This window comes from Rhopilema esculentum, chromosome 15 (genome assembly GCF_057945365.1).
Source record: "Rhopilema esculentum isolate cy_ngs chromosome 15, ASM5794536v1, whole genome shotgun sequence".
NCBI lineage: Eukaryota > Metazoa > Cnidaria > Scyphozoa > Rhizostomeae > Rhizostomatidae > Rhopilema > Rhopilema esculentum.
Window position 1 is genome coordinate 7,806,450 of NC_142829.1, and position 19,761 is coordinate 7,826,210.

The following is a 19,761-nucleotide window of genomic DNA, read 5'->3' on the forward strand; positions in this document are numbered from 1 at the left end:
TGTATTTTCGACATTCTTATAAATGTTAAGCAGATCCTGTTTCGTAAGTTCGTAGTACGCAATTTGTCTGTTACCTGTGCATGTTTCCACTTTGGTAAATTAAAATATTATCTGGTTGCCCTGCTTCACCGAAAATATATGCCACCATTTTTTGTACTGGGTTGGAAGAATGTATGGTGAGCACGTTGGAAGAGTTAAAACTTGAATGGCCTATAACTGTGAGCAAGATCATAAAAAAGAACAAAATAGTCTCTTCTATCAAACCAAAATGTAGCCTTTCTCGCGTGTTTTTTAAGAAAGTTTTGCAGGTTTTGGGTCACATCCCGCGGAAGAATGAGAAATTTCCTAGTCTATGGCCGTTTTAAAACCGTATCCGGTACCATTAAATCGTGAGCTGTCTTCCTCAAACGAAAGGCGCTATTTGAATCAGAAGCAGACTGGCTGATTGCGAGCACCGAGCCAATGCACCGGGCCAATTCTGTTCCTAAAGCCCAAAATAATAGCGTTAGGCAGGCGTTGTTGGAAGTGAACCATTTTGCTCACTATCGTCACAGATTAGAGATGACTCGCACTGTATCGATTGGACAGAATGACCTTCTGGTCATCTCTATTCTGTGCCATCGTTCAGTCTACGTAGGTCATGACGCATGAAGAGTTTCGGTACATTCCGCTTTGCTGTTATTGACATTTCTTTGCTATCATTTCCCACCATCGCCAGCAGGAAGTTATTTGACAGCAGCTACTCCGCTTTTGCCATCAAATGTTTCGGTTTTTTTAAAGGGATAGAATGGTTTGGAGTGCTTGCAAATGCAGTGGATTTTCAAGTCGCTTGAATGAATGGTTTTTCCTTTCCTTTAGTAGTTTTTTTCTAATTCTCAGCTTCAAACCTGAACCATTAAACTTATATGATAGAGAATTATAACAAACTCGCTTTACATTGAATTCTAGTCAATAAAAACATGCAATAAAGTGGTACAGAACAGTGAGACTAGCACACACTAATACTTAAAACATCTTTGGTCATAAATCCTTTTTTCTATTACCTTGTTATGTGTAAAGCGTTACAATGCTGTTGGAGCGGGGGCTCGTACCCTACCATAACCTTTTCTGCAACGAATCTTTCAACAGGATTCTGCTCCCTTTTAAGTTAGAGCCAATCTCGGGACGGACCCCTAAATTTTTTGTTAATTAAGTGTCCTCCAGGATGTTAGAGAGTTAATACGGTACAGTCAACGTCAAATATTTCAAACTTTCGGAAAGATTCTTTTGAATCATCAAAATTCGGAATTCCAAAAAGATTACTATGAAAAGAAAAGTCTGTCATTCGAATAAGGAAAAAATTGTTGTGAGCACGCAATTCAGAAAAATGATTGTTTAATCAACCCAGCGTCGAAAATTTTGAAGAAAATAGCTCAGTTTTACATAGGAATAGTTGGGATCAATCCCTGTCCCTCAGTTGTGTATCTTTTTTAATCGATTCTTGTTTATGGGGCGTTAATCTGCAGAAGATTTTAACGATATAGATTCAGCGGAAATTCATAAAATACGGACCACCGAATTTACATTATGATGATTATGATGATATAACCCAGTGAAAATCGTTGAGGTGCGTGTCCCTGAAAGAGGCTGGCAGTTCCTGTCAGACGAAAACGGGAAAGTCCTGAGTCGTTAGAGTCGTTACTCGAAAGAAAAGAAGGACGATATACATTTCGAAAGTAATTGCCTAGACTTTGTGGGGTTGCTTTATAATGCCCATTTTCGGAATTTAGCTCGAAAGATGGAGGAGTATCTAGACTACGAAAAATACGAAGATAGGCTGAGAACTTTCACAACCTGGCCTTCAGACGGCCCTATGATCATAAAGGATCTTGTTGAGGCTGGCTTTTACTATACAGGACGAAATGATGTTGTTTCTTGCTTCTTGTGTGGAATAGAAATTGGAAATTGGAAAGAGAATGAACAACCATTAGTCTTGCATTCGCAAAGAAGTGAACAATGCCAATATTTAATCGAAAGAAAAGAGAAACACGAGAAAGTTAAAGGAAGCAGCTTTAATGATAACGGTAACCAACTAGTTACTGACCCTAGCCCTAGGACCTGTTCTGTTGACGAAACATCTCCAAAAGATTGTGCAGTATTGTCACCGCCAAATGAAAGCTTAAACGACTCAGACGATTATTCTGAAGTGTATGCCCAAGTTGGATTTTCAGCTTGTGAGAATCGTTTAATTTCTATCAACAAATACCAACCGTCAATTTCAACTGCTCAGGCTAAAAGAATCAGTGATGCTGGTTTTTTTTTCAATGAAACTGGTAAATGTTTTGAATGCTACCATTGCCATAGCCAGTTTGATATTGCTGAAATGGTTGAAAGCAGTGACCCAGTCCTACTACATGCAGAGGCATCTCCAACGTGCAAATTCATTTCCCTTGCAATTGAGGACCAAGCCTTGTATCATCATCATCACGAAAATTCTAAAGCTGAGACGTTAGTACCTGACACACGTAATTCACTGCCAGATAGGACAAGAGGTGGGCATGATGAGGGAAATAGTAGGACATGCACTGTTAGTCAGTTTATTGATGACCAGGAGTGCAAGCAAGTCAATTCTTCATCTGAAAATTGTTTGAGATTAAAAATGCCTGGTAGAAACAATGGACAGTCTATAGTAGTGGAGACTCCATCAGTAAAAACATATTTTCGATCAGAGGCTCCTGACACTTCTAGACATTTGACTACCAGCTCTGTAGTTATTGGATCATCGCAATCAATTATGCCTACCAATGTTTCACCTGGAAATTTTCTACTTCCTTCAGGGCAGCCAGATAACAATGCAATTCAGAACAGTCCAGGTAGTCCTATAAGCTCAACAAGCAGCCCATTATATGGACCAAGGCATCATTTTTTACAACATCAAGACTCTGTTAAGAGTAATACTTCAGATGATGAAATGATGTTCAGGGAGTATTCTAGTGGTGGCCTTGTCCAAAGACAGAATTCTTTTGGCTCCAAAGCATCACATAAGTCATCTGATTTGAAGTCAAAGTATGTCAGACTGAGTACATTTTTCACATGGCCCCAGAATTCTCCTATTCAACCCCTTGAGCTTTCTGAGGCAGGGTTTTACTTTACTGGAGTAGATGATGGTGTAAAATGTTTCAAGTGTGGTATTGCTTTAAAATCATGGGTGCAAGGTGATACAGCATGGGGAGAGCATAGAAAGTGGTCTCCACAGTGTCCATTAGTGATAGAACATATGAACCAAAATACAAACCAAATATCTCAAAGACAAACAACAAATCATGACCCAAGAATACAACAAAGAAGAGAAATAGATAGGACAAGTGATTTTTTTCATGGAAACGCAGAGATACAAAGGCAGAACGATCCAACATCATTGCCAACTCAGATATCACCATTTTTTCTACCACCTGCAAACAGCATGAATATTATTCAACCCCCAACATTGATGACGAGTATGGATCCTTTTGGTAGACTTGGGAATCCTGATATTTCATTTGCTCTCCCTGGTAATAGAGATGCAAATCAAAGTGAGCCAGCATTTTACCCCACTGGTGTGCCCGAGACAAATGCTGAAGAGAGTAATGAGGTAGAGCAAGTTGGCCCTTTATCCATAGTTGACTTTGATAAACTTCTAGAAGCTGGTTTTACTGTTGAAATGATTAACAAGACTCAATCCCTTGCACTTGATAAGTATGGGAAGTATTTTGATAATTTGGAGGCAACAGCAGATGCTGTTTTGTTTGTTTTAGAGCATGGGAATCTTGATGAACATTGCTTGTCTGAGAAAAGGGAAGACTCTGGGGAAGGTCCTCAAGATTTAAGAAAGAAACAAGCTAATTTAGAGGATAAACAATCTGGGCCTCAAAGTGATCTCAAAAGAGAGCTGGACAAAATGAGAGAGATGCAGCTATGCAAAATATGCATGGATGAGCAAGTAGGTATTGCTTTCCATCCATGTGGCCATTTGTGCACTTGTCATAACTGTTCTGTTGGTATGACTCAATGTCCTCTTTGCAGAGCCAATATTCAGTCTTCTTCAAGAGTATACCTTGGATAATGTACTGATGAGTTTAATGTGATTTAATAGCTTCAATTAAGATTGTTAAGAACATTGTTCAACTTGAAACTATGCACAAGTTTCCATATTAACAAATCATGATAAAAAAATATATACTTAGTTGTAGCAAAAATAAAAATATAGAAAAAATATGCACTTTACTTTTGCATAGCAAAAATTATAGACATATTGCCATCACAGTTTTTGCTCATGCCATACTGCTTGTTATTGCAAGACTTGTCAGAAATGGTAGTTAGAAAATCAAATTCAAGGAACCTGATTCTGCTATAATTGACTGATTGGCTCATGGAAGTGCAGGGACGTAGATACCAAGGTGTGTTGGGAGTGTAACACTCTCAATCTTTGAAAATCTTTAAGTTAGTCTGAGATTTGAGAGAATGGGAAAAATGAATTGACACAACAATGTAATATCAAAATTCTGTAAGTAAGGACATATAACAATTTTATTACCATCCTAATTTTAAAATCCTCCACTGTCTCAAAATTATCCATCAATTTTCATTCCTAGGGAAGTGTTGGGTTTTGTGGTTCTCTGTAGGGACATAAATTGATGGATATTTTTGGGAGTATGGAGGATACAAATTTCTGATTGACAGAACCTTACAGAACCTTAAAAGGTTCAGTCATTTCCTTTCTGAATTGAGAAAATTCTCAGCATTAGCAATATTATAAATCATTCTCTGATGTACAAATCAGCATTGAAATTATGGCTTAAAATTTCTGATTGCTCTCAAATTTCAAACTGGTTCAAAGAATTTCAAAGAGTAAGTGGTGTGACACCTCCAACACCCTCTCCCAGCATTTGTCTGCTTTGGTCCCTGCTTTGGTCCCTGCTTTGATCCCAAAAAATTGTCGCTTTGATGCCAAAAAATTGTCTAACATTGGAGTGTCAGTCACATGCCTGTTAATACCTTTGAATGTGCTGTCAGATTTGCTCTGCCAGGATCAGTAATCAGATTATTTGTAGATGTTAATTTTTTAATGATATAAATCATAGTTTTTTAAGTTTTCCCCTCATAACTGATTAGATTACCATATAGCAATAACAGACATCAGGGCTTTTTTATGAACTGTGAATCAAATATGTTTGGTTGGTGTGGTTCTGTTGCTTTTTTTATATTCCTGTTAACATATTCATTATGTTTTGTTGCTTTGCTTCTACCATTAATGAAAACAAGACCAGTATCCAATCTAAAGAACATCAAAATTTCCATAATGGAAAGGTCATAGAATTTTTCAGTATCCCTAAAACTTATCAATGGTGAAAATTTTTCCCTTATTTTAAAATATGAAATTAACAACAAAGTAAATTATATCCTAACATGCTAAAATTTTCTGAGCTGTCTTTAAAGACTCTCCAATGTAAATAATGAAATTTGCAAATCTTATCTTAAAATATTTGAAGGAAAAATAAAATTCAATTATACAGCAATTCACATTGAGTTTGGTATGAAAGTATTTCTCTCTCAACCCCCTCCCCCCGTTGTACCCTTGAGAAAAATTACCGAGATGTGCCCGCCAGAAAAAGTTTTTGGTTTTGAAAATTTTCGCCACCAAAAAAAGTTTCCACGGAATGGTTTTTAGAGGTTCGATGTGATAAAAATAATGATAATAATAATAATAGTAATGATAATAATCTACAATAATTAGTGACATGTTAGTTAATTTTTACAGTAGGGCTTACTAGAAGTAAAAGTAGCTAAAACAAAAAGGGAAAAATCTATGAATATATTGCAGTAGGAAAATTAAATAGTGTGCTAGTTATAACGATAAAAGACTGGTTTTAATTGTAAAATGCTTTTCTTCGATGTTATTGATCCGAGAAAGTAATTCCAACTTTGGTTCATGGCCTGCGCCTTTTCTATAGAGGGGGGGGGGGGGTTAGCAAGAAAATGCTTAGCAATCCATCATTTACAAAGTATCCTGCTGACAATTGTTGGGGGAGCATGTTCCTTGATAATGTAACACCAGTTTGAAATCAGGAATACGTAATCAGAAAACCTGGGACAGCCTGTTCTTTTCATTCATTTTCATTTCATTTTTGAATATTTATACAGATTTACAGATTTCAGTAATAAAAAAATAACTGTTTTACAAATCGACCTGTGCAAAAACAGAAAAGCCTAAATTAAAGAAAATTACAATGTACAAAAAGTTAAAATCAAAATAAGCAACACAGAACTAAATGTAGAAATAAAATGTACCTCTCATATGTATTTTTTAAAGGTAGCAAGGGACGATGCCAATTTAGTTTCCTTATTCAGCTCATTCCATAATTTTGCTCCGCGATACGAAAATACTTTTTGGCCTGTGCATGTTCTTGAAAGAGGTATCTGCAAGTTTGTTTCAGTTAGGCGAAAATTGCAAACACTGCCCTCTGAGCATTTGCTGAAAAGTTCTCCTAGATATTGAGGAGCAAGAGAGTTCAATGCCTTATAGGTCAGTGTTGCTTTTTTTTTCGATAAGATCTCTGATTGAGGGCCAGCCAAGATTTTGGAGCAGCAGGAGCATCATAAGGACTATTTGTAGTTATTCTTGCAGCTCTGTTCTGGATTTTGTGAAGAGAATTGAGTTTGGTTTCACTACAACAACCCCAAACCGAGCAGCAATAACTAAAATGTGGCTCAACAATTCCTCTATACATTTTCTGCAAAACCCCTGATAGAAGAAATTTCTTGGCATGCTTAATAAGACCGAGAGCCCGTAGTGCCTTAGCCTTGACTTATTCAATATGGCGATCCCATTGGAGTTTGTCATCGATTTGAACTCCCAGATACTTAGTATCGGCTATCATATTGATCTTTTGTTCACCTATTTCGAAACTAGGCTTAGCCTCAGTCTGCTTTTCGATCTTTTGAATATTTGGTCTGGATCCAATAATCCCTAATACTTATTTACCCCATCTGTCTGTTTTTCTCAATTCTGTCTGTAAACTTTTTTTAGTTATTTAGTAGCATATTTTTATGTTACTAAATGACCATGTGTAGTCAATGTATCGTCCCCTGGTTTTTTAGCAATAGTCGTATAGCAAAAAAAATGTACAGAAGTTAAAAGGTATTGTAGATTTAGTTCGAATCTGAGTTCAAATCAATGAGCTGCGTTCAAATCAATGAGTTAACAATTTTTTGAAGATTTATTCATTGTCTTAGTCACACCAATATTGTCATTGTCATTCTGGCCTTAAAGATAAATCCCAGGGGGGGTTGGGGTACTCATATATATTCAGGAAAGGGGTGCCCAGGTTACTTCTTTGCGTTCATGAAATGCCGAAATATTTTTTGGGTCTTGAATGTGAGAACATTTTAAGAAATAGAGAAAAATATGGTTTACACACTAAACATGATTTATTTTTCACTGATTGCAGATGAAAACTTCATAATCATAAGAGTATTCAGAATGATATAAGGAAATCCCACAAAGCTAACAACTGGCTGAGTCAAAAAGAGTTCTGTATATTTGATTTCTATGTGTCCATATTTGTAGCTGTAGGAATACTTTGAAAATTCGTACCCTTTTCAAGTTATTTGCTCAATTCTTTTGGTTGGCAGCGAAATTAAACCAACCAGCAAAATGGAATGCATATTAGACAAATTCTTCTTCAAGCTACATATGAAACTTTCAGGACGTGATGGAATCATTACGATACATGTAAAACTCACAATAAACGTGATCGAATCACATGGTTTTGATTTCTTACTGATGGAGCACATAGAACCTTCCTTTGATAATTATAGTACATGTGTGTGCATATGATCTCAAGATCATCCATGTGGCAGTATTCCTTGTTATTTTTCTGGGTGTGCAAGACAAGAAAAATTATTTTTGGGTCAATTTCTATGCTAAAAGCTATTTTTTTGCGCTGGTACCCTTATCCTAAATATATATGAGTACCCCCCCCCCAAGGGAGCAAAATTCATTCTTTTTTAAGAGCAAGATAATTTACCGCGACGTTACAGTTTTCCACCACCTCGACTACCCCGTCAAGATTCACGGGAAATGAAAAAACCCCCTTTATTAATTTTTCTAGATATAGCAAAGTTTCTTGAAAAAAATTAAAAAAATTTCAATTGAAAAAGTTTTGTTTTGGAGCGCTGTGAATATTTTCACGTGAAAAAGTGTTATACAGAATGCTGTATTTTCAAAATGGGATCAATAATCGTATTTTGATTGCAAGGCAACGATAAAAGAAAGCAATATTACATTTAGTTAGTCCAAAATTTCATCAATCATGCAAGTTGGTAGGGACTTTGTGCTATTAGGGGACCCTATAGAAAACTTCTCAAGAACAATGGCAAGAGGTAAAAAGGGTTACTTATTTGAATTAACAAGGGGACTCAGCTTAACCCTCTCTCCTACATCACTGTTTTTAGCGGAGGGTCGCTGTCGATTCGTTGAAGTAAAGAGCGACACACTGATTCTTCCTGCTTATAGTCACCCCTCCCCTGTCCACAAAGGCAAAGTCTAACAGATTATAAGAATTGACAAAATACATGACAATAATTGCAGTTGGTGGTGGTCAAAGTGTGCTTTGGTACACGTGCAACACACTGTTAGCAAATTCCACAAAATCAAGTGTTCCCTTTTGGGGAATTTAATCCCTAGTGTAAATTTTCTTGACCCAGATTGCATTGTGGGCATTTCGTGCCAAAATTACTGTAGTGTTCACTCAAGTCAGGAACCACTTTCCTGTTGCGAACTGAAAGTTTGTTTTGCACACAGACAAGCAGATAGAAATATCTCTTTAATGTTGGAATGTCACTTTCCTCTCGAATAGACCAAGATTAAAATGCACAGGGAAGTTCAATTTTCCGTTGCAATTTAGTTTTAGTTGATTGTCTGTGCCGCTCTTGACCTGAAGCCAGAGATGTTTTGGTCGAAAGAAACTCGGGGACTCAGGGGTCGAAGCTCTTCGTTGAAAGGTGTTACTGCAGAGATTACCAGTTATTCCCTAAGTCTTGTAAGTCGACCTAAATACTTGTTTCATTGTTCAGATAACTTCATAATAGTTTGTACTATACCAGTATTTCCAGGTTATCATATCAAAGTACTGTAATTTATGAAAACAATCAAAATTGTTGCCAAACATCCACTTGGTGACTTATCTTTTCTGGCGCTTTAGCTGCTAAAGGTTGGAACATATTTTTAAGATTTAGCTGTATAATGAAGTCGTGGAGCGTTCAATTCAAAGTCAACCGCAGGCACCGCGGAGCGTTGAGAAAAGTGGGGGATCTAAAAAAAGTTGGGGGCTAAAACCGTATAAAAGAGGCTTTACTAGAAGTTTACCACTTAATATTTGACATTTTTTGAAGAAGGTGGGGGGGGGGGCTAAAGCTTATAAAAAATAATTAAGAGGGCTAATGAAGTTATTCAATGCCTTAGCAATTTTCTTGGGGGAGGGGCTATTTTGGGTTTTGGGGACATGCCAGCCAGGAGCAATGTCCTTATGTGATTTCGATATCAACACAAGTCATTATTTCAGGCGCGGATCCAACACAAAACCTCACTGAGTTCCAGGCCAAGGCTGAGGTCTTTCAGATAATGCATTGATAATTGTGCCTAAACCAACATTACTACTCATATATATGCATTTTGGTACCATAAGGGGGGAAGGGAGGGGTAGGTACACACCACTCACTAAATCTAGATTCTAAAGGGAGGAGGGTGGGGTAGGTATTCACCATTCACTAAATCTAGACACAAGATTTCTTTCTGACAGAAGACAGTGCCTCTGTGAAATTTGTTGCAACCCCCCTCCTTTTCTCAACACCCTTTTGTTTGTCTTTGATGCCACAGAAAAGTTTTTCCCCTTTGTTTTGCTCGCACTTTGTTATTTTGCCTCCGTAGAAACCAGCCTATTCATCGAAATATGGTGTCCCATCTGAGCATAGGTCTCCCTTGCCATCAAAGACTGCAATTTAAAACAAAGGTAGTTAATGCTCCTGGAAAATTAACGATTTTTCCTGGTTTTATCTCAAACGCTTAAGAATCTGCTAGAATGCTGCTAGGTTCGTGAGTATAAGGGCCTATAACACATCTGCAGTTGCCATTTCAAATTCAATGTTTTAACAATAGGAACAATAGAACAGAAACAATAGGCAGCCAATTAACTCTTGTACATCTCTCTTAGATGGTATCATTTCCGAGTTCCAGATGCTGTTTTGACTGAGTTCCATCCTTGTTCCTAGGCAAAGTGGAAAGAAACCTGGTCTACCATTCTGTAAGTAAGTATACATAGTAATAATTAAATTTGGTCAAAAAAGTCATTGGTACAACGAGTAACAGCTTCGCTAAGGGAATAGATCGAGAAAACTGATTCAGAGAGACTTTGTTGCCTACACCAAATTACGACGTCTTGTTTTTTTTAGAGCCTAAACTTCGTTCCCAAGGTCTATTTGTTGACGGGAAGCTTCTCAAAAAATTGTTGAAATTGCTGGAAAGAAACTTTTTGAGAATATAAGAAATGAAGAATTTTTGTTGCATAATCTTTCATTTTGAGTTGACAGTTATTCTTTTGATATTTCAATGTTGATGGTTTTGGTAAAGCTTGATTCATTTATTTTCTCTTTCATTTCATTTTGGCTCCCTTTTAAATCTAAAAATCTTGATTACGAGCTGCAATTAAAAGGTTATTCCAAAACTTTACAAAAAATCTCCTATTACATATCAACATTACAATAGACGAAATCATGCGACACATTGATAAAAGAAAGCTTGAAAATATTTCCTCGGAATTTCCTTTAGTCAAAATCTATTTTCGATACTGTCTCTGGTCATATCTTAGATATCATATTTCTAAAAATTTTCTTCCCGCCAACCATGGTGGCCTTTCCTAAAACCTATCATACCTTGATTTTTTGGCCCCTCCCCTTTTAAAATACGTTTCACCGGCCCTGGCCAAAGCAATAATCTCGCTGAGTTTAATTATGCCCACTTTTCAAAATAACATTTGGAAAAACTGTAGCCAGACGGGACAAGTTTTGATCAAAATATTAAGTTGGGGGCCCCCCGTGCCCCCTGCAGCTACGTGGCCGTTAGCTTTCTTTTGAACCTAGGCGGAGACGCCGACAATGATATGATATGATAATAAAACACTATCCATTTACATGGTTTTTCATAGTGGCTTTTCAGATCGGAACCTATTTTGAAAAGATCATTAACTGTAATAAGTTTTCTTGGCCGAAAGGATTCTTACAGTATTTTGATAGTAAGGAAGCTATTTTGGAGATTTTTAGAAATTATCAATGACGTTTGCGTAAAATTTCAGTAAAATGGAAATTATGAAAGAAATGTAAATACACATACTGATCTCGAATCAACAGAAAAGACTAAAACTTGATCTATCCATAAATTGGAAATTGATCACATGATATGATTAAACTGATCACAATTTTCCGAATAATTTATAGGTAAATCTCATAGAACAATCATTTTTATCACATTGTAGGAGCAATGTTGTCACGTGATTTAGTCCAGATTATCACGTGATAAAGTAAAACTGGAGAAATTGTATAAGACTGTAAATAAGTTTCAAATGAGATAATTGGTAAGCCTGGTTGATTTTGGTGACTGGTTTTGTTTTTTTAGATCCTCGCACGATCGACAGGCAAAGTAAACCAGGGGCAAAATAAGAATATCGACAAGATAGATATGGAGGTAACTCGAAACTTATTTCAATCTTCGAAGTGATTTTGCTTTTGTGTGAAGGAAAGGTTATATGCATGCTCTAACAGCACATACAATCACTGTCAAAAGTCTTGGAACACTAATGTCGGTTTTTTAAGGCAAATTCAGCCACTCCCCTCTCCCTCTGGGCAAGGCCAGATTAAGGCTCTGAGAATCCCTGGGCCAAAAATATGGTATTGGGTCCTAAAATATGGTGAAATAGAAATTTCTAGGCCACGCCCTTTTAAGCACCAGAAAACGCTCTTTTCCCAACAAGGAACGCCAGTTTTATCTGAAGGAAACGCCCATGACTAACTTTTGGTTACGTAAAAGGCAGTTTGAAAATCATAGGATTACATCACAATAGGTACGTTGCCAAAGTATTACTCCTCTCCCAACATTTTCTTATCGAATTTAGACGAAACAAATAATTTGCTTTTGATGTAAAGTAAAAGGAATATGGTATAAACGAGCAATGAATTCAATGGACATTTAAATTCGATCGTTACACTAAACAGCCTTAACAGTTTATTCTAAAATTTTCCATCGTCATATCAAAATAAAGAATAGATAAGGATTATACCAAACATTTTAAGGTGATATTATCGCCAGCACTTTGTTATTCCCGGCATTGAAATCACGCGGTCTGGTGATGTTAAGGGAAGGCCAAGAAATATCTTGATAAGCATAGCTTCTATGTGTTCCAAAAATTACCTTCATGTACTAGCTAGTAAAAATATAAGTAAAAAGTATTCATGCTGTGAATATTTAAGACGCAGCTTTTGGGCATCCCTACAACATCATATTTGTAATTTCCTTTCCTGTCAACTGTGATAGCGGCCTTTGCTTTACCCCTGAACGATCTAGAAAGTTTGTGCCTCCTTCAAACTCTCAGTTTCATTAAACTGATGTCAAATAATTAAAGAAACTAGCCACCGTTCGTAAGAAGTGGTATGGTATGACGTACTCCTCAATAGTTGTTGTTGATTAGATAAGAATTGAAGGTGATTAGAGAAGAGAAGTCATAGAATTAGAACAGATCGAAGTTGGAACCTTACTTGAATTTACGTTGAATAATTGAAGATTTACAGTCCTCTATTGGAATTAGAATCAGAGCCTAAACAATGTTTCGTTGTCTTTCTGATCCTGTATCTGTAGTACTTAACTTGAGCCACCAGCATATAGCAATTTCGCACATGATCCACCGAACCGTGATGCCGAACGATGGCTACGGACAGTCCGGGATCAACTTATTCTGCAAGGACTAATTCAAGTAACTTAGTTTTAGCAAAAAAGAAGAGGTTTGTGGTGGACACAAAGCATATTTAAAGATAGCAATTGGTAATACAAGGATTTGCTTGGATTCTCAACCTCCTGATGTGTTTGAGGCAAAACAAATTATTGTTAGAAGAGAAGTTGAAAACGATAAAAGATATCGATGACCAAATTTTGGAGTTAGTTGATGACGAGGAGCAAATTGAAAAAGATATAGACGAAGCAGGATTATTTCAAGAGAATGTCCGCATTACATTACTCGAAATCGAAGAAAAATTGAAAAGCTTGGAAATCGGTGAAGTGCAGCCCTGTTAGAAGAGAGCCGTCCAGACTATATATATAAAATAAAATATTATACCTGGGTACCAGACTTTATTCATCTATAAAGTGAGTCTGGTAACCAGGGTACGTCCAGACATGCATAAGACAGCTATGCAACTGGAGCAGCATTATTTAATGGAGCCCGATTCAAGCAAAGCAACATTGTACATTTTGCCACGGAAATCATGTTACAGCTGGGTGCCAAGTGGTCACAAATATTCAAGAGAGAAGAAACATCCTATATAAGAACGGGAAGATGCTTTTTATGTTTACGAAACAGAGGCGGATCCAGAGTGAGTTCCTTGGTACACAGAACTCAGTCAGTTTTCCAACATATGCAAAACAGATGTCTTATTTTCACGACCCTTGCAGCATTCTAGCAGATTATTAGGCATTTGAGATAAAACCAGGAAGTATAGTTAATTTTCCAGGAGCATTAACTACCTTTATTTTAAATTGAAGTCGTTGATGGCAAGAGAGACCTATGGTCAGACTGAACATCATATTTTGAAAAATAGGCTCGTGTCTACGTAGGCAAAACAACAACTTGCGAGGAAAACAAAAGGAAAAACTTTGCTGTGGCATCCAAGACAAACAAGAGGGTCTTTGGAAAGGGATAGGGTTGCAGAAATTTTCACAGAGGCACTGGTTTTTTTCGGAAAGAAATCTATAATCTAGTTTAGTGAGTGGGTAGTACCTACCCCCCCCCCCCCTGGTATCTAGTTTTAAAAGGGGCAATATTGCAAACATTGGTAGGCAAATGCCTGAAAATATTCAGTCACCAGGTACATTTTGCGGGGTAAATACCGTAAAGTACTGCCATGGGAATTCTGTTACAAACTGCTTTGTCGTAGCTAAAAATCCCCAAGACCCATCTCGAAAGGTAAATTTAAGGGTAATACTTGACTTAGGGTCACAGCGATCTTATATTTCAGAAAAGGCAAGGGACACTTTAGATTTGGCTTCTAAAAAAGGTGAAAACATGGCAATAACGGTATTCGGAAAAGAAACATCATGTGACATTGTAGCAGTAGACATAAGTGGTAGAAATTCAAATTTAAATGTCGAAATTAACACACTTGTTGTTCCTACTATTTGTTTACCGATTCAAGGACCAACGATTCGTTTTGCTAAGAAAATGTACCCACATTTGCAAAATTTACATTTGGCAGACTTTCCAATTGAAAATGAAACCGACTTGAATGTTGATGTGTTGCTTGGTAGTGACACAATTTAAAGAGTTTTTACTGGAGAGTTTGTTAAGGGAGAGGACCCCGTTGCAGTTGGTACAAACGTTGGATGGGTATTTTCAGGAGTTATCTTTGAAATTCCTAGAAATTTGCTACCTTGCGTTAATCTGGCAACGACTCGTATTTTAAGAGCAGACTGTAGCAGTTTGATTGTCCCCGAAGAAATCGCCGAATTCACGAAATTTGAAAAGGAGCCTACTTAAAGAGTTGAAAAACTTTTCGAACTTGAAACGTTAGGAATAAACGATATTGAAACTGTCGAAGAACAGTTTATAACTGAATTGAAATATGATGAAGATCATTATACTGTTTCTTTGCCGTGGCGCGAACACCATGAAGTTTTGCCTGACAACTACGAATTAAGCGTTGCTCGATTAAATTCTACCCTTAAACGTCTTCGAAAGGAGCCTGAGCTTTTGAAAGAATATAACAATGTAATCGAAGAACAGCTTAAACGAGGCTCACTATTTAAGCCATCACGCTGTCGTAAGAAAGGATGCCACGACAACTAAGGTGCGCGTAGTGATGGATGGGAGAGCGAAAATATGTTTGAATTACCGAGTTTAAATGAATGTTTACACACATGCCCTAGTTTGACACCTAACGTTTTTGATATCCTGCTGAGATTTCGTAGCTATAAAGTCGCACTAATTAGTGACGCAAAAAAGGCAATTCACATGATACACGTCAGTAAAGGGGTCGAGATGTTTTACGGTTTTTGTGGATAAACGATATCGATTCTGAAAACCCTGAAATTGTCATTTACCGGTACACACGAGTCTTTTTCGGCCTCAATTATTCTCCATTTCTTTTAGGAGCTACATTGTCTCATCATGTATCAAATTACAAGTTCGAAAAGCCAAAGGTTGGGGAGAAATTGAAACAGTCGCTTTACGTAGACGACGTAGTATTTGGAGCTGAAACCCCTGCCGAAGTTTACGAATTGTATAAAGAAGCAAGGTTGTGTTTGTCGAAGGGTTCGTTTCATCTGCATAAACTTCAGTGCAGTGATCAAGAAAGACAAAAATTGATTGAAAGTGAAAATGATCAACAACTCGAAACAAAAGTTATTGAACAGAATCAAGAAACAGTATATCCCAAAACTATTTTAGGCGAAAAGTCAATGTTGCCAAATTCTGAATCAAAGATACTTGGTATGAAATGGGATTTTGAAGACGACCAAATTTTATTGAACTTTCAGCATTTTGTAAACTTGAGTCGACAACTGCCGCCAACTAAAAGAAATTTGCTGAAACTTGCAGCATCTGTTTTCGACCCTATCGGATTCGTCTCACCTGTCATCGTTAGTTAGAATAACCGTACTTTCGAAAGAAATTTGTAAACTCAATTTGAAATGGGACGACGCTTTGCCTGAAAACCTAAATCATATGAGGATGGAAATAATCACAGATCTTGAACAGGTTATACAAATTCGCATACCACGAAACTATTTTCATGCAAAAAGTGGAGGCATTAATGACATCAATCTCCATGGTTTTTGCGATGCCTCTACAAAGGCGTACTGTGCCGTGATTTACATCAATCTTCGTAATGACAATGGCTCGGATATTAAGTGAGGGCCTGTTTACATGAAGTTGGCTTTGAGTGGGCTAGTTTCCGCAGGTGAAATTGCATTCGCAAGTGTTCAAATGATGACGCGATTTATCCACTTAGGAGGTGAGGTTTTTTAGTTTTTGGCGCCACAATAATGTATATTCGTTTTTCTCGACAATGACGAATAACAATTGGATTCCTTTTTTACCGTCAAATTAAACGACATGCTCGGTTTCGTACTCCAGTTACACGTAATTCTGACTATGTGTTCGATGTATTGATTGTATGCGATCGACAGTTTCGTGTTATTTATATTAACTATCAATTAAAGGAACACTTAAAGAGTATGAATTAACTAATTATTGCAAGTGCATTACACTTGCAAGGGGAAGTGTAGAAACTGTATGAGACGTGCTCCTCAATAGTTGTTGTTGTAGTCACTTCACTATATGCTAAGATGTGGACATGCAAATTGAGGGCAAGCTCCGGTGCACACGGCCGGAGGTCCGCACGTTGCCTTTCCGAAAACCCCTTCGTTTGCCCTGCCCCTCTGCTGCTGCCTTCCCCGCCCGCTGCTTCCGTCCAGTGGTGGCACCACGAGCAAGGTTTTTCTTTTTCGATCTGCCTCGGTTTTCCTGCTCGAAAATCCTCGAAACAAACTTTTTTTCGGCGGAAGTTGCCTTGCTTGCGGACCTAATTGCCTCTCCGGAGAAAAGGTTACGTCGGGTCGTTAAGCGTGTTAGGCTTTGTCAGCGAGGTCGTTAACCGCCACCTCTTTGTGCCGAGGGCAATCATCTCCGCAGAGTTGCTCTGCCAAGGCTCTGCTAATCACCGTCGATTTTTTTGGCACGAAAACGGTGCTGCGTCACGGCTCGCTTCTCCCTTCTGGATGCAAGTTTCGATTCGAAATTTTCGGAATCAAAACCGTTCGAATGCGACACCTTTCTCCCAAAAACTCGAGACCGTACGAGCAAAAGTTATGATTGTCATGATCATCGCCTGTACATCGCTGTACAGTACATCACTGTACGAATCCTTTGTGTTGGAGCTCTGGCTCGACCGTGATTGGTCGAAATTTGATCGTTATCGGTGCTAAGAATGCGATCTCATTGTCTAAACTGAGCGCTCATGGTTATCATGCTCAAATTGAGCTGTACTTTTTCATCACGTGTCCGTTTTTGCAAAGCTAACCAAATCATCCTGTCCGAGCCGAGTACGGGGTCGCGGGGGTACGGGCCCCGCGACCCTGGAATAGACTGCAAACAATTGGCCGCTCCGCCCACAAAAATCAACAAGAATTCCCTATTCACATGCACTCAGCACATATAGAACAGCCAATTGATAACGTTTCACGAAATCAAAAAATAAATGTCAACCCCTTGAAAAACTCCGTGATTTAAATGAAAAGCAAATTAAACACCAAAAATCCTAGCTAAAAGGGACAGTTTATCATCGACTAGAGCAGCGTAAACGACAAACTTAGCAAAAATCCTGTCCGTGTGGCGGTACCAGCCCCCCGACCTCTTCATAGACAACAAAGCACTGCCCGGTCGCAAAAAGTTACAAGAATGTCCTATTCGCATGGACTCAGCACAAAAAGAACAGCCATGTGATTAACCTTTAGATTGTGAAGGGGTCCCTAGACGAAAATGAACACCATCGGTCAAGAAAGCGAATTTCCAACTGAGGTCGCCATGAAAGACGCCATTTTCAATATGGCGTCATCAAAGCATTACCACAACAAGCAAAGCATCGAAATTTTTTCAAAGGAACAAAATACATTGATTGACCAAAGACAGACGAAACACGATTAGGAATTACGAGGTGGGACACTGAGCATTCCAAAACATACGTTTGAAGTTAACACGGGCGTAAAAATGCCGAATTTTTCGAAAATCAAAGTTTACAAAAAAGTTTGTTTTGGTTGCGGACGATTCAGGATGTTTCCCTTTATAATAAAACTATAGCATCGACGCGAGATCATTAAGCGCCAACTTGATTGTCAGTGCGGGTCGTTAGCGGTACTTAGGTACTCATTGACCTTTCCTTCTGCAAAGCTCCAAGGTGGAAAGCCAACTTTTTTGATTCGCTAAACTTCCTGCGTCATAGCTTTCCCCGCCGTTGTTTTACGCATTATAAATCTGTTGACAACATTTTTATGTTCGAAAAAACATTCTTATTCGTTTCAAAAACAAATTGGAAGCCTATCTTTTCAATTTCGTTTTGTTTGATTCCAAAGCATGAAGGATGTTTCCCTTCGTTATCAAACTATAGAATTGAGGCGAGAACATTAAGCGTCAACTTGATTGTCAGTGCGGGTCGTTAGCGATAGTTAGGTACGCATTAATCATTCCTTCTGCAAAGCTCCACCGTGGAAAGAGAACCTTTTCGATTTTCTAAACTTGCTGCGTCATAGCTTGCCCCGCCGTTGTTTTGAGCATAACAAATTAATAGACGGCATTTCCATGAAGCAAAAATCGCCCTTAGTCGTTTCCAAAGGAAAATGACAGCTTATCTTCAAAAAAATTTTATTCGTGATATGGGATGATGATTATGTTTACTTTGATACGTAACGGCTCTTTAACCTATTCACATTCCCTTTTAGAAAGAAGGGCGATATCCACTCATAGAAAGGTCCTTAATTCGAGCCAAAGGGGCCATAAGCTTGCAAATGAAGGTGGCTCCCCTATGATTGCCCTGTATCGAGTGCATTTGTGAAGGACGTATTTGGCATGGTTTCGAAATTGCTTTTTTGGCAGGTTGATTAATTAATTAAGTCTTGCTTGATGCATATAGGTACAGTAACGTGCCTGCAACATTAAAAAGGATAATTTGGCTACCCGGACCACACTTTCGATAGAAACGATGTACCATCAAAGCAGTGCCGGTTGAATTCGAAATTCGTTTTGAGGACGAAGCAATGCTCAACAGCGAGTCGCACTTAATTATGTTTGATTCAGATACCTGGGCACTTGGCATAGTCAAAGCCGTTATATTTATTATTGCTCATTATAAATGACCAAACAATGGTACCAAGGCCGTTGCAGTAAATAACATTAGGTCCAGATATCTGGGCACTTGCCACAGACTGAATCATTATATCTCTTATTGCTCATTATGAATAAGGAAACAATGCTACTCAGTCCCTTGCAGTGAATGACCTTAGGTCTAGATATCTGGGCACTTGGCACAGACAAACCCGTTACATTTAATATTGCTCATTATACATGAGGAAACAATGCTACCCAGGCCCTTGCAGTGAATGACCTTAGGTCCAAATATCTGGACACTTGGCACAGACAAAGCCGTTACATTTAATATTGCTCATTATACATGAGGAAACAATGCTACCCAGGCCCTTGCAGTGAATGACCTTAGGTCTAGGTATCTGGGCACTTGGCTCACTAGAGACATGTCAATCAATTGCTCATTAACAACGTCTCAATTACAGCTATTTGCCAAAATTCATTATTAGATTGAGGCTTTGAGCATTCACCTACTTATAATCCGTACTGTAATAAGCACACATGCGCGGCCCATACGGTCCACACGAAACTCCGATTATTTTATATTCAAAACAATGACTGCATTATAACC

General features: G+C 38.0%; 1 protein-coding gene and 1 long non-coding RNA gene across 2 annotated transcripts; both read left to right on the forward strand.

Annotated features, from left to right (window-relative positions):
* Positions 1-13: 13 nt before the first annotated feature.
* Positions 14-4,933, forward strand: LOC135685490 (uncharacterized). The gene has a single exon (XM_065201457.2). The coding sequence runs from the start codon at positions 1,778-1,780 to the stop codon at positions 4,079-4,081; it is 2,304 nt and encodes a 767-aa protein (XP_065057529.2). The 5' UTR covers positions 14-1,777; the 3' UTR covers positions 4,082-4,933.
* Positions 4,934-10,060: 5,127 nt separating this feature from the next.
* LOC148958462 (uncharacterized) lies at positions 10,061-16,739 on the forward strand. The gene is made up of 3 exons (XR_016144636.1): positions 10,061-10,323; positions 11,687-11,755; positions 15,426-16,739. It is a non-coding gene; the product is annotated as an uncharacterized LOC148958462 (long non-coding RNA).
* Positions 16,740-19,761: the final 3,022 nt, after the last annotated feature.

Coding starts and splice junctions, on each gene's coding strand:
- LOC135685490 (XM_065201457.2), top strand. CDS start 1,778: ATGGAGGAGTATCTAGACTACGAAAAATACGAAGATAGGCTGAGAACT.